Raw genomic sequence first — 12,080 nt, forward strand, 5'->3', positions numbered from 1 at the left:
AAGTGGCGTGCTGTGAGCTCGTATATCTGCTATATTTTGTACATTTCTGTGTGATTTTGTACTGTAGGTTTAAGTATCACATATTTCCCTTTTCAATGGTCAGTCTGCAGTGGCCTGGTGGTCAAGGCTATATATCAGCGCTACTCAACCCGCTGCCCGCATGCGGCCCCAACGCAGCGTCTTGGCGGCCCCTCATGGTCAAACCAAAAAAAAAAAATATATATATATATATATATGGGTTGCTATTTTTTTTTTCAAAAACAAACATCAATTGTTACAGGTATAATGCATAGTTTTCTATGCATTTCGGGTTTTTTGGGGGGTTTGACCCCCTTATTTCAATCTCTGGGAGTTGGCAACCCTAACCTTGCCATACCTTACTTTGCTGAACTGATGCCACTGGACATACACACAAAATAAACAGGTACATTGAAAAGAATATGATGTCAAAATGTACATTTTCTTATAACAATAACAATGCGTAGTGTGTGTTACAAAATCGAAAAATCCAAAATAGGACTGTCATTTTTAGTTTGCGGCCCCTTGGACTTTTGGTATTTTGCTGAGTGGCCCCTGAGCCATCTTAAGTTGAGTAGCCCTGCTATAGACCGCCGAAGTCTGACGTCATTTACACATCCTTTGTTTGTCTACCTGGTTCGCAGTTTTCCACCCCCGTTCTGAATCCCATAGACGTATTTAATATCGCGTCAAATAAGAACTGTGTTCCAAAAATAAACAAATGACCCCGGCGGGTTGACGCTTATGGATATGAAGCATCAACTGACGGTGAGAAAACGCTAATGTTACTTCCGCCGAATTAGTTACATTTTCGCCAGAAACAGACTGTATCAAATATAAGTGACTGACTATCATAAAAGATACAGAACCTCCTCCCTGACAATAACGCCGACACGCAGTGTTTATTTTTGGACCACAATGCTTATATGAGACGATTCTAAGATGACCCAATGTTATTCTCCATAGAGAAATTACTTCCGCAAACCTGGGGATGAACGAGTGACGTCAGGACTTCGGTGCTCTATATATTATCAATTTAGCGATCCGGGTTCGATTCCAGGCTGATTCAGCCGGACTAAATTAGCTTTTTTTTCTTTTGCTTTTGCAAAGTAGAAATACTCTGTTACAAGTAAAAGTCAGGAAATAAAACTTTACTTGAGTTGAAGTACAAACGTATTGGTAAGTAGAAAGTACTCATTATGTAGAATGTCCCATTTCACAACTTTTCAAATGTATAAAATGTCTACAAATCTTTTGAAAATAGGAGATCTACAAGCTCACTATGTGTCACATCGCGACGCATTGTGAGCTTGTAGATCGGCTATTTTCAAATGGCCGAAATGTGTATAGGGCTGAAGTGGTTAATGTATGTCCATTGTGATGGCCTAAGTTTGGTTGAGACTGTTGAAAGTTAGGAGTAAAATTATGTTAATGATGAATACACTCATTTCACATAATATCTATGATTTGGTAAACAAGGGAAGCCTCTCTGCCCAAGAACATACAGAGAGAGAGACACACAGAGAGGAGAGAGGCTAGCGTGGGTGGGGGCTAATTAGCTCTTGCTTCCCCCGCTTATACAAAGTGCAGCTCTCTCTACCATTGTCTTCTCTCTCTCTCTGTGAGCCTCTACTAAGGGTAATAAATTATGAGGCTTGTCATCTAATAGCAGATAACAGGGTCTGCAAAGGTGGGGGTCTCATTAGCGATAGATCCCCCCGACAATTTAAAGTGATGCTAGCTCTCCCATTTTTACTCTCTCTCTAAGCTCCAACCTAAATCGTAAATCTAGTTAGGTTGGGGTAGGTTGTCATTCCAGGCTTGGGGAAGTATACCACAGTTTAAACTCATAGAAAATAGCCTGCCTGGAGAAGGGATAGAAAATGTTTAAATCAATATGGGTTTTAAACACTGGTGTTCACATACACACATATAACAAATATTTAATCACCTGTATATGGGATTATATTATTGTTTACCAAAAATATGTATTAACTTGTAAGTCAAGAAATATGACTATTTAGCTATAGTTTGTGAAAGATGTCGTGCACCAGAGGTCACTGAGTTGAAGTGACCGGTAGATGAACTCCCTTTGCCACCTGTATGAGACATGTGCAAGATTGGAAAGTCCCTTTTCAAGGACAAGGAGTTTTGAGTTCCACACGTGCTTAAAGTGACTGAGACACCTGTATACATGTGACAATGACATGTGAATCATAAAAGTACATTGTGTCCGAACCCATTTGACCCTGGGTTTTCCCTGGGATTTTCCCTTATTCTGGTATAAATAGAGGGTCATTTTTGAGGAAGAGAGGGCGGAGGACAAGGTCATTTGATATACGGTCGGTCAGCCCCTGACCGGCGACACTTAGAAAAATTTCAATACTTTGATCTTTTGGACTTTTTTGATTTTTTGATATTGACTCGTTGGGACTCTGAACATATTCAAAGGTTTTGATGGAAAACCCATTTTTAATTCTTTTTGACTTTATTCTGACTTTTGACTTATGACTGACATTTCTCTGGGATGATTGGCTTTTATACCAATTATTCTAGTTAATAGTGGAAAACATATTTTTATCCATTTTTCATTTATTTTCTATTTTGAGGGTTTTCGATGTATATATTTTTTATTTTACATATCTACCTGTACCGTGTAATTGATTTCTACCGAGAGAAATAAATACCTTATAAAAAGTTTTTACACGAGAGCCCTGGAATGAGACGGTAAGTCACAACGCAACACACATGGCTGCACACGCATCCTCTCACGCATTTACTGATACATAAATCACACCTCATGATTACTACGGGAGTAGATGACAGGAGCTGTTGCTTATTCATAAACTAATAGGGGGAAACTATAGTTTATATCTTTGATCTCTTTCATAACTGTTGAAAGGGCGAGCGACCAGAGAAGGCCGAGCTAGGGAGGAGAAAAATGGTACCGGTGTGTCAGTATAAAGATTTGAGACCACTTGAATTATTTGCTTACATACGGTAAATAGAGTGAAACGAAGAAATTGGAAAGTTACCGGAGACGAGTTATCGATACTGAAGGCTAAACGTGCGTCTCCTTAATGACAGTATTATTATAATGAATGGTTAACGCTGTATTGAGGACATGTATCGTTTGGGTCTCGTATCTTTTGTGGCTTTGTGGGATATAAACATAAGGATGGCCGCTTTCCCCATCCTCCTCTTCTTTATGGCTACGGGACACTAAAAGATAAATCACGGGTGGTTTGCTTCAAGGACCAAACTAGTGATTTTGTTAGCACCTTGAGTTATTAATAGTGGTCCCAAGTATTGACCGGACGAATCTGACTTTTGCACTTGTGCCAAAACTTAACTCATTTCCTTGAAAGCTATCGGCCGAGTCGCAAACGTTCAGTGGATCCGTGATCTTTAGAAGTTGACAGATAAACTGAGTCTGTCAAAACGCCAGCGAGTGAAGGACAGTTTGACATATGTCTGTCTCTCAATCGTAACTTCGATAAAACCCTTTTTGAGCAGAGGGTCTCGTCTCAAAAAATTAGCCGAGTTGCGTGTGGGATTGAGACCGGATGGTATTTATGGGTGTATGCCCACAATGACCTACAATTGGTCTTTCGGCTGACATGCCGGGTGACATCTGGTTTTAATTTCCATACCGCTACTCGCTTCAAGACAAACAAAGCCCATGGCCAAGGTGCTAAAGTTAATTTGCATGTCATTGTCTGAAACCTTGACTTTATTTAGAAGTTTGCAGACAAAAAGCACATGAAAGTACAGTTCAAATACAAGGTCGACTAAATAGGATTAAAAAACCCAAGCAAGCCATATGGCTTGTTTAAATTGGGGTCCTTAGTTAGTTAGTACATTATAATCTCATGTGTTCATTTAACTCTGTTTCACATTCCAAAACAATATAATTGTGCCGGAAAGTAGTTTATAATGCATTTTATTGAAATGTTACTTTTAGTTGACTAATCAAATCAAATCAAATCAAACTTTATTTATAAAGCACATTTAAAACAACAGAAGCTGACCAAAGTGCTGTACAGGGTTGAGTCAAACGAAGCATCAACGCACCAATAAGCGCCCATTGGCGCACAGACAAATACAGTGCATTATTAGGACACAATAGCAGCAGATCAAGGACAATTAAAAGCCAAAGAGAATAAGTGGGTTTTTAGGAGGGATCTAAAAACCCCAATGGACTGGGCAGAACGGATGGGGAGAGGGAGGTCGTTCCAAAGTGTGGGGGCGGCAGCAGCAAAAGCGCGGCCACCCCTGGTCCTTTTATTGGTCTTTGGGACGATCAGTAGGGACTGATCAGCGGACCTTAGGGCCCTGGCTGGAATGTATGGATTGATGAGCTCAGACTAGTAGGCTATAGTTACTAGTTACTGCTCTCAGAAGGCAGCTTTGGGAGCTGCCATTTTTTTTATCTCTGACTTTCCAAGGAGTAGTAGGCCCCAGTTGGACTGTGTGGGGTGTCAAAGCCAAACAGGTTATGTAAATTTTGTATACAATAGCCCCTAGCCTGTAGCGTAATCTCTCTTCAATGTAGGCATTTATCAGATGCTCTTAATCCAGAGAGATTTACAGTACAGTAGGCAAGGTAAACACGAGGTAATTTCAAATGCATATAGAAATAATAATCTAGGATCATAGGTAAACCAAGAATCTATCATCAGTCTAAACTGTATAATATCGCCATCATCTATTTTCTTCATTGAGAGTTTATACTGTTAAAATGTCACTCTTATTTATCAGTGTTAATTTAACTCCAAGAGTTCCACGGTCGAATCACTGCTTTCAGTCAATGCGCATGAGAGAGAGAGAGAGAGAGAGAGAGAGAGAGAGAGAGAGAGAGAGAGAGAGAGAGAGAGAGAGACTAGAGCTGAGCAGTTGACACACACACACAAGTCGACCACTGCAGGCTGACTGTTGACAGGGAAAAGATGTGATAGTTAAACCTCCCCCTCCCCTGCTACCTCAAATGGTGTTTCTCTCTGTCTTGCGCCCTCTCTCTCCCTCTCCCTCTTTCTCTCTCCCTCAATTATTTGAAAAGTTTGGTTACTAGTTACTTAGATTTTTATCAAAATTACAGAACACACTAACCACTTCAGCCATATATATATTTTGAGCCATTATTATTATTAAAAGAAAAAATATATATATTGTGTTTGCATGTAATGCATGTGAACACATGTAAAGGAATAAATGTTGACAAAACATTGACAAATTGCCTAAATAAACCAATAGATATGAGACTACATACTGTAATGTAATGAGCTGAAAGATAAACAAGCCATGATGAACATACGACCCTTAACGTTTAAGGTTGTTTCAAGGACTGGGCAGATCAGAGGCTTAGAAGAGTCGAAGAGAATCACATCTTTAACGTTGCCTAATATCAAGACCCCTGTCCTGGTGTGTGGTGATGGTTTCCGTGCGTTCCTGCAAAAGTACTGCCCTGTTGTGGCTGAACACTTCCGCCCCACTCCCTGGTGCTGGGGAGGCCGGTTACAAACCCTGGTCCGCGTTGTCATCAAGTCCAGTCCCTCTGTTACCTATCGAAATGAGCTGATACGCACATCTGACGGTGGTCAGATCTCTCTAGACTGGGTGGACAACGGTACCAGCGTATCCTATCCAGAATCGTCGACTCGCCCCACCGTGCTCATCCTCCCAGGCCTAACGGGCAACAGTCGTCAGACTTATGTGCTCCACGCTGTCCAGCAAGCTACGAAACGAGGCTACAGATGTGTGGTATTCAACAACAGAGGCTTTGGAGGGGAGGAACTGCTGACCCCCCTCACCTTCTGTGCAGCTGACACTTCAGATCTAGAGAGTGTGGTTCTTCATGTCAAGGAACTGTTCCCAGAAGCACCTCTGTTTGGTGCGGGTGTATCGTTGGGAGGCATGCTGCTGCTGAACTATCTGGCCCGTAAGGGCAGCGACTCTGGCCTGGTGGCAGGCCTCACCATGTCCGTCAGCTGGAACGCACTGCAGTCAGCAGCTTCCCTGGAAGAACCCATCAACAGGCTGCTATTTAACCGACACCTCACTGGCAACCTGTGTCGTGCCATTAACAGGCACAGGAAGATCCTGGAGAAGGTGGTGGACATTGATTATGTGATGAAGGCACGTACTATCCGTGAGTTTGACGAACGCTACACCTCTGGGATGTTTGGTTACAAATATTGTTTGTTTCCTCATTTCCACTGTGGGAAGTAATAAAGAACATTTAAATCTTTGCAAATTGTTTGGTGTCCATTTTATGTTGGGGTCTCCACTTCGAGCCATTGGTTTATTGTCGCACTGTGTGGGGACCGTAACACTGTCCACTTACTGTATTGCACGGTGGGGGAAAAAATAATGCTAAACTCCTCCCTCCAAGGCAAAACCACACCCCCAGAGGGGTGTGGTTTTGATGGGTACCTGATAGGTACCTATCTGGTGGGTACCCAACGTGAGGATCTCAACTGGCTACCACTGTACCATATTTAGCACATAAAGTTTTAATCAGGGACCATAGTAGAAATGACATCTTGTATGGCTGTATTTTGAACATTAAGATTGCCTATGCATGGCATATGCATTTTACTTAATAAACTTCCTTGATTAGAAATAAAAGCTGTTTGTCTTTTGTATATTGCTGGATGATCTATGTCCCTGCCTCAGTCAAGAATTTTAAATCCTTCAGAGTTTATGAGACTGATCTATATTAATAACAGGTAAACTGGTGATATATATAATGTTATTTATATGCATGACATTTGATGATGATTAATCACTAAATGACCCCTATCCACACTACACATACAAGGGGGAAAGGTCTGTGTGTGTATATATATATATATATATATATATATATATATATATATATATATATATATATATATATATATATATGATATATGTATATAATACATGGTTAGTTTATCAGATTTTTGTAGCAATAAGAACTAATTATGGGTTTTTGGGGGTGCTATCCATTCCAACTATTTTAGTAACAATGACTCCCATGTCATATAATCGGCCACGCCTACTTTTCAGGGGGCCTGTACATCAAATTGTGGTGGCCATAACTTTCACCTGTACATTTTTGTTGGGCGATATATTTTGATTCTTGGTTCTTCCTAGAACCCTAAGAATTTGGTTAGATTCTGGTGATTAAAGGAACCCCCCCAATGAACTGACTGCTGTGTATTTGGCCTTCAGCTGTGCAGGCCTGAAAATCACTTCCTTATAAGCCTCAAATCCACTTCCTTATAAGCCTCAATGAAGGTAAATTAAGGAAAGGACGCCACAGTTATTTTCTCTATCCAGCCATTCCAGCTGGCAGATTTATTGCACTGGGTGGCAAACTGCAGCCGAAACTGGAAGACATTGGAGTCAATGAGAGCCAGGTGGACCAGCTTATGAATAATCACTAGCTGAAACCCCGCCCACACTTGGAGATGTACACCATTGATACGTCCAGAGCCATTGAGAGTCACGGCACTCCCATAGATGTATTAATAATGCTCATGTGATTAATGAATATTGCAATATGAAAGAACTGATGAAATTGTTCTCTAAAGATACACATGAAGACTCATCTGTGTAACACATTTTCCGTTGCACATGAAGACTCATCTGTGTAGCACATGTTCTGTTTCTGTCTTACTGTATTTGTAGTGTCAATTTAACATCTTAATTCAGGGACAGTTGTTGTATTGGTCTACTCTGGTGACTGAAACTAGCTGCACATTCAGTCCTACGTTTTCTGTCATTTTGTAAAGTAGCTTTTTTTAGGGTTTGTTCTGGGTTGTTAACTTTCTTTTTTTCTTAATTTTTTTATATCCGGGGCAGTGCACATTAATGAACATTTTAATCAATACACAGGCTTCTAAATATACTGGATTTAGCTAGAACCTAATTTCCATCCGTAGTCGAACATACAAATATACCACAGTGGCAACGTTACAAACTACCTGCAAACCTATCACAACACATCTAAGATTTAAAAATGATCAATAGTTACATGTTTGAGACATGTTTAAACATTGTTTTAGTTGTGTTTTAAAAGTACACAAGGTGGGGCTTTCCCTTAAAGAGGTGGTGCCATGGTTTTGCACTTTTTCTGTTTTTCATGTGTCTATGAGGTTGATAGAACTTCATAAAGCCCCCCGGTGATGTTTTTATGGTGTTTTATGTCTTCTCTGACTATTTGGAGTTTCTTCCTGGAGGCTGAAACCTTGAGGGTCAAACGTGCCAATAGAGAAACAGCGCTTTAGTGACATCACAAAGCCATACCCTCCCCCTCATTATCATAACACAACAGGTGTGGGCATGAGGAGGAGGAGGGACAAGGACAGGTGGGTGGTGCTAAGGTGGTGGAGGAGGTGCTAAGGTGAGAACCAGGTATACTTAATGAACTGGAGGCGTGTCCACATAAAAACATAATTTTAACAATTTCTGTACACTTTTTTGTTGTTGAAAAAAATCCTTACGATCAGGTTTTAGGGTTGAAAAATATCATGGCACCCCATCTTTAAGAGTGACTGGGAGGCTATTAGTCAGGGGATATTAAAAAACTCTTGGAATAAATTCCTTACCAAAAAAAATCTTTACCAATGTGTTTGTAAAGGTGTCTAGTAACACATCTCACAAAGACTGAAATGCAGTTTCCCTAGGAGAATTTGTGAAAGCTCCTGAAAGTTGGGGTACCCTTATGCGGGGAAAAAAAAATCTAAATTTAATTCTGTTTTAAGTAGCATGTGAGGGGTCAAACTAGGGTGTTTTTATGATTCTGAATCCATTGCAAGCATTTGTTTTGCACCAAAACCACTCCTTGGGCTAAAAACGGCCATAGCCATCCTTTTCCAGGTATACTTTTTGTGTAAAAAGCCCATTGAGATTGGGCCGTTTTTAGCCCAAGGAGTGGTTTTGGTGCAAAACAAATGCTTGCAATGGATTCAGAATCATAAAAACACCCTAGCTTGCCCCCTCACATGCTACTTAAAACAGAATTAAAAAATATGTTTTTCCCTGCATAAGGTTATGGTGGGTACCCCAACTTTCAGCAGCTGTCAAAAATTCTCCTAGGGAAACTGCATTTCAGTCTTTGTGAGATGTGTTACTAGACACCTTTACAAACACATTGGTGAAGATTTTTTTTGGTAAGGAATTTATTCCAAGATTGGACATTTTTCTGCTAATATACCCTGACTATAGTCCATCGTAGGCATTCCCTTGATGGAGAGGACATTCTGTCCAAAAGTGGTGTGCCTACGATGGACCTCGCAGTCCCCTCTGATGTGTGACCTAGTGCCACGTCCAGTGTCTCTCTTCCTGTGCTAGTCCATGTAGTCAATTTTGGAGCAACAGAAAGCTCCTGGTGTATGAATAAAGGGATTTTGTGTTGTGTATTGAATATTTTAATGTATTGTACCTTTTTAAAGTTTTTTATTAATGGATTTGACCAAAGCTTAAAAAGTGATACTTTTACAAAATGCTACAATGATGGTATGCGTTTGGTTTCTCGTTTAAGACCTTGATGGCTCTCTTGAAAAGTTGGTTTTAGGACTGTGGCACCAGCAAATGAATGTGCAATAGAATCATGCAGTGGCGATATGTTTTTGCAGCAGCGCTGCATATTAATTTTTAATAACACAGCTTATATAACCTAAGGAACAACTTTGATGCCTATAAAAAGGCACAAAAGAGGCACATTTACCATTTCCATATTTTCCCCCAATTGTAGACTTTTTTGTTTTGCGAAGGATGACGCAACAGCTGCCAGAGTACATAATGTGTTTGTTATGTAGCGTGTGGCAGTTAATGGTGATACGACAGATAATTATTGTAGCTCATGCTGCTTGTATTTCTCAATGTTTGAATGGGAGCTAGAAAGATAACTTATTAATGCAGTCAACTTCCAAGAATGACGTGAATGCCGAGAAATGTTTCTTTGTTCTTCTTTTTTTTCCTCCCTTAAACATATCAAAGAGTAAATGTTTAATCTAGGTCCTCTTGTGGGGTTTTCATTAAAATCTAAAATTTAGCATAGTTTTGTTCAGTCTGAATGAAAAGATTTGTATTACCGATACACTGTAATAAAAACTTTTACTTGAGAAAAGGCTTTGGTCAAAATACAGCTCTTAGGAAACACGTGGATGCATATAGGAGAAACATGTTAGTTGAACATTAATCAGCAGCAGACATTAAAAGTTAACACTACATTACTTTTCCTTTTTCCCCCCCTTCACTTCGGGTAGGGTCATTAGGCTTAAAACTGTTAGCCTGCCAAGAATGATTGTGAAGGAGGGATTTGTCAGGTTGTTCAAACTCGAGTCATGTAGGCTTCAAGGATATCTGTGAATTGAACACAGGTAAAACTAGAAAAAGTGCTTCTCGGAGCACAGGTCTCCGCCAGGTCAGGTAGGTTATTGTGGCCTCCTGGTGGCGCTATAATAGGCCAATTTGAAAAGGGTGCCATTCCTTCTTACGGCAATCGGACACTGCATTCATGATTTGAAGCATTTTGTTCCAAAAATGTGTTTTGCTAAATTAGACCTGCTGGTGGCGCTATAACAGGTCAATGTGAAAAGGGTGGCATTTCTTCCTCGGCCTAGTGGGAATAGGCGTGCAAAATGTCACTGAAATTGCATGCTGCGTTCATGATTTGAAGCATTTTGTTCAAAACTAACCAATCCTGCAAACTTTGGAAGGCAATCTTAGGCAATCAGGATGTAATGTGGGAAATCGGACAGATCCGTGTTGATCACATGACTTTAGAGATACTGTGTACCGATTTGTGTGATGTTTGGACAAAATCTGTAGGAGTAGTAGAAAAAAATGCGTTTTGCACAAATCGGCCTCCTGGTGTTGCTATAACAGGCCAATCTGAAAAATTCAGAGGTTCTGAATTGGCATCGAGGGAGTGTGTGTGCACAGTTTCGCAGTGACCTGGCGGAGACAATAAGGTGTGATAAGATTGAAAAGAAACAGTAGACGTTTTGCCACCGATGCTGAAAAGGCTCTTGGATAATGTTGTTACTGTGCTTGTGTGAATCAGAATGTTCAAATGTCACTTATATGATTTATAAAAGGGAAACATTTCTCTTGTGTTGATCGTGTCTTGTAGAAAATGTGTCACTACTTCTGCTTTGCTCACAAGTTGAATGTTATTGAATGCATGACATTACGTAACGTAAGATGCAAGCTAACTTTTGTTGAATCAACATGCACAGTAATCTCTGCTATAGGCCTACATAGTAATTTGTGTTGGTTTAATGGTGCAGTTCTACCTTGTTGTCTCCGCCAGGCCAAAAGGCCTGGCGTCCATCCGTCCGTCCGTGTGTCCGTTGCCCCCTCCGTCTGTGATCAGCTAATCTCCGGCACTGTTGTCTTGATCGCAGCTAAACTGTGCACACACACTCCCTGGATGCAAATTCAGAACCTCTGCCCCAAATGTTTCACATGGGCCTGTTATAGCGCCACCAGGAGGCCGCTTTTTGCAAAACGTTTTTTGACAGTACTCCTACAGATTGTGTCCAAACATCACGCAAATCGGTACACAGTATCTCTATAGTCATTAAACTAAACTCTTTCAGATTTTTCATATTCCATCCTGATTGGCTAAGAATGTCTTCCAAAGTTTGCAGGAGTGCTCCGTTTTGAACAAAATACCTAAAATCATGAACACAGCGTGCAATTTCCGTGAAATTTTGCACATTCTCACTAGGCCGAGGAAGAAATGACACTTGTTTTTACCTACAACTGGACCGATCTGTGTAAAACTTTGTATGTGCACTCCCTAGAGGCCAAGGAAAACCCTTTTTACTGCATTTACACATCTGCCTTTTATAGCGCCACCAGGAGGCTGACTTATGTAAAACACATCTTTGGATATTACTCCTTCAGACTTTATCCAAATTTCACACAAATTGGTACACATGATCTCTATAGTCATGTGATCAAGACAGATCAGTTAGATTTTTCATATTCCATCCTGATTGGCTAAGATTGACATCTAAGGTTTGCAGGAGTGGCCCGTTTTTAACAAAATGCCGTAAATCATG

At 40.4% G+C, this 12,080-nt stretch overlaps 1 protein-coding gene across 1 annotated transcript; it reads left to right on the top strand.

Annotated features, from left to right (window-relative positions):
• Positions 1-5,305: 5,305 nt before the first annotated feature.
• On the top strand, positions 5,306-6,246 carry LOC308084533 (phospholipase ABHD3-like; the record flags this gene model as incomplete). The annotated part of the gene is made up of 1 exon (XM_080427199.1): positions 5,306-6,246. Exon 1 carries the CDS (start codon positions 5,320-5,322, stop codon positions 6,244-6,246), a length of 927 nt encoding a protein of 308 aa, XP_080283325.1. The 5' UTR covers positions 5,306-5,319.
• Positions 6,247-12,080: the final 5,834 nt, after the last annotated feature.

The sequence above is a fragment of the Gymnoscopelus braueri genome (assembly GCF_963280865.1).
Source record: "Gymnoscopelus braueri genome assembly, chromosome: 4".
NCBI lineage: Eukaryota > Metazoa > Chordata > Actinopteri > Myctophiformes > Myctophidae > Gymnoscopelus > Gymnoscopelus braueri.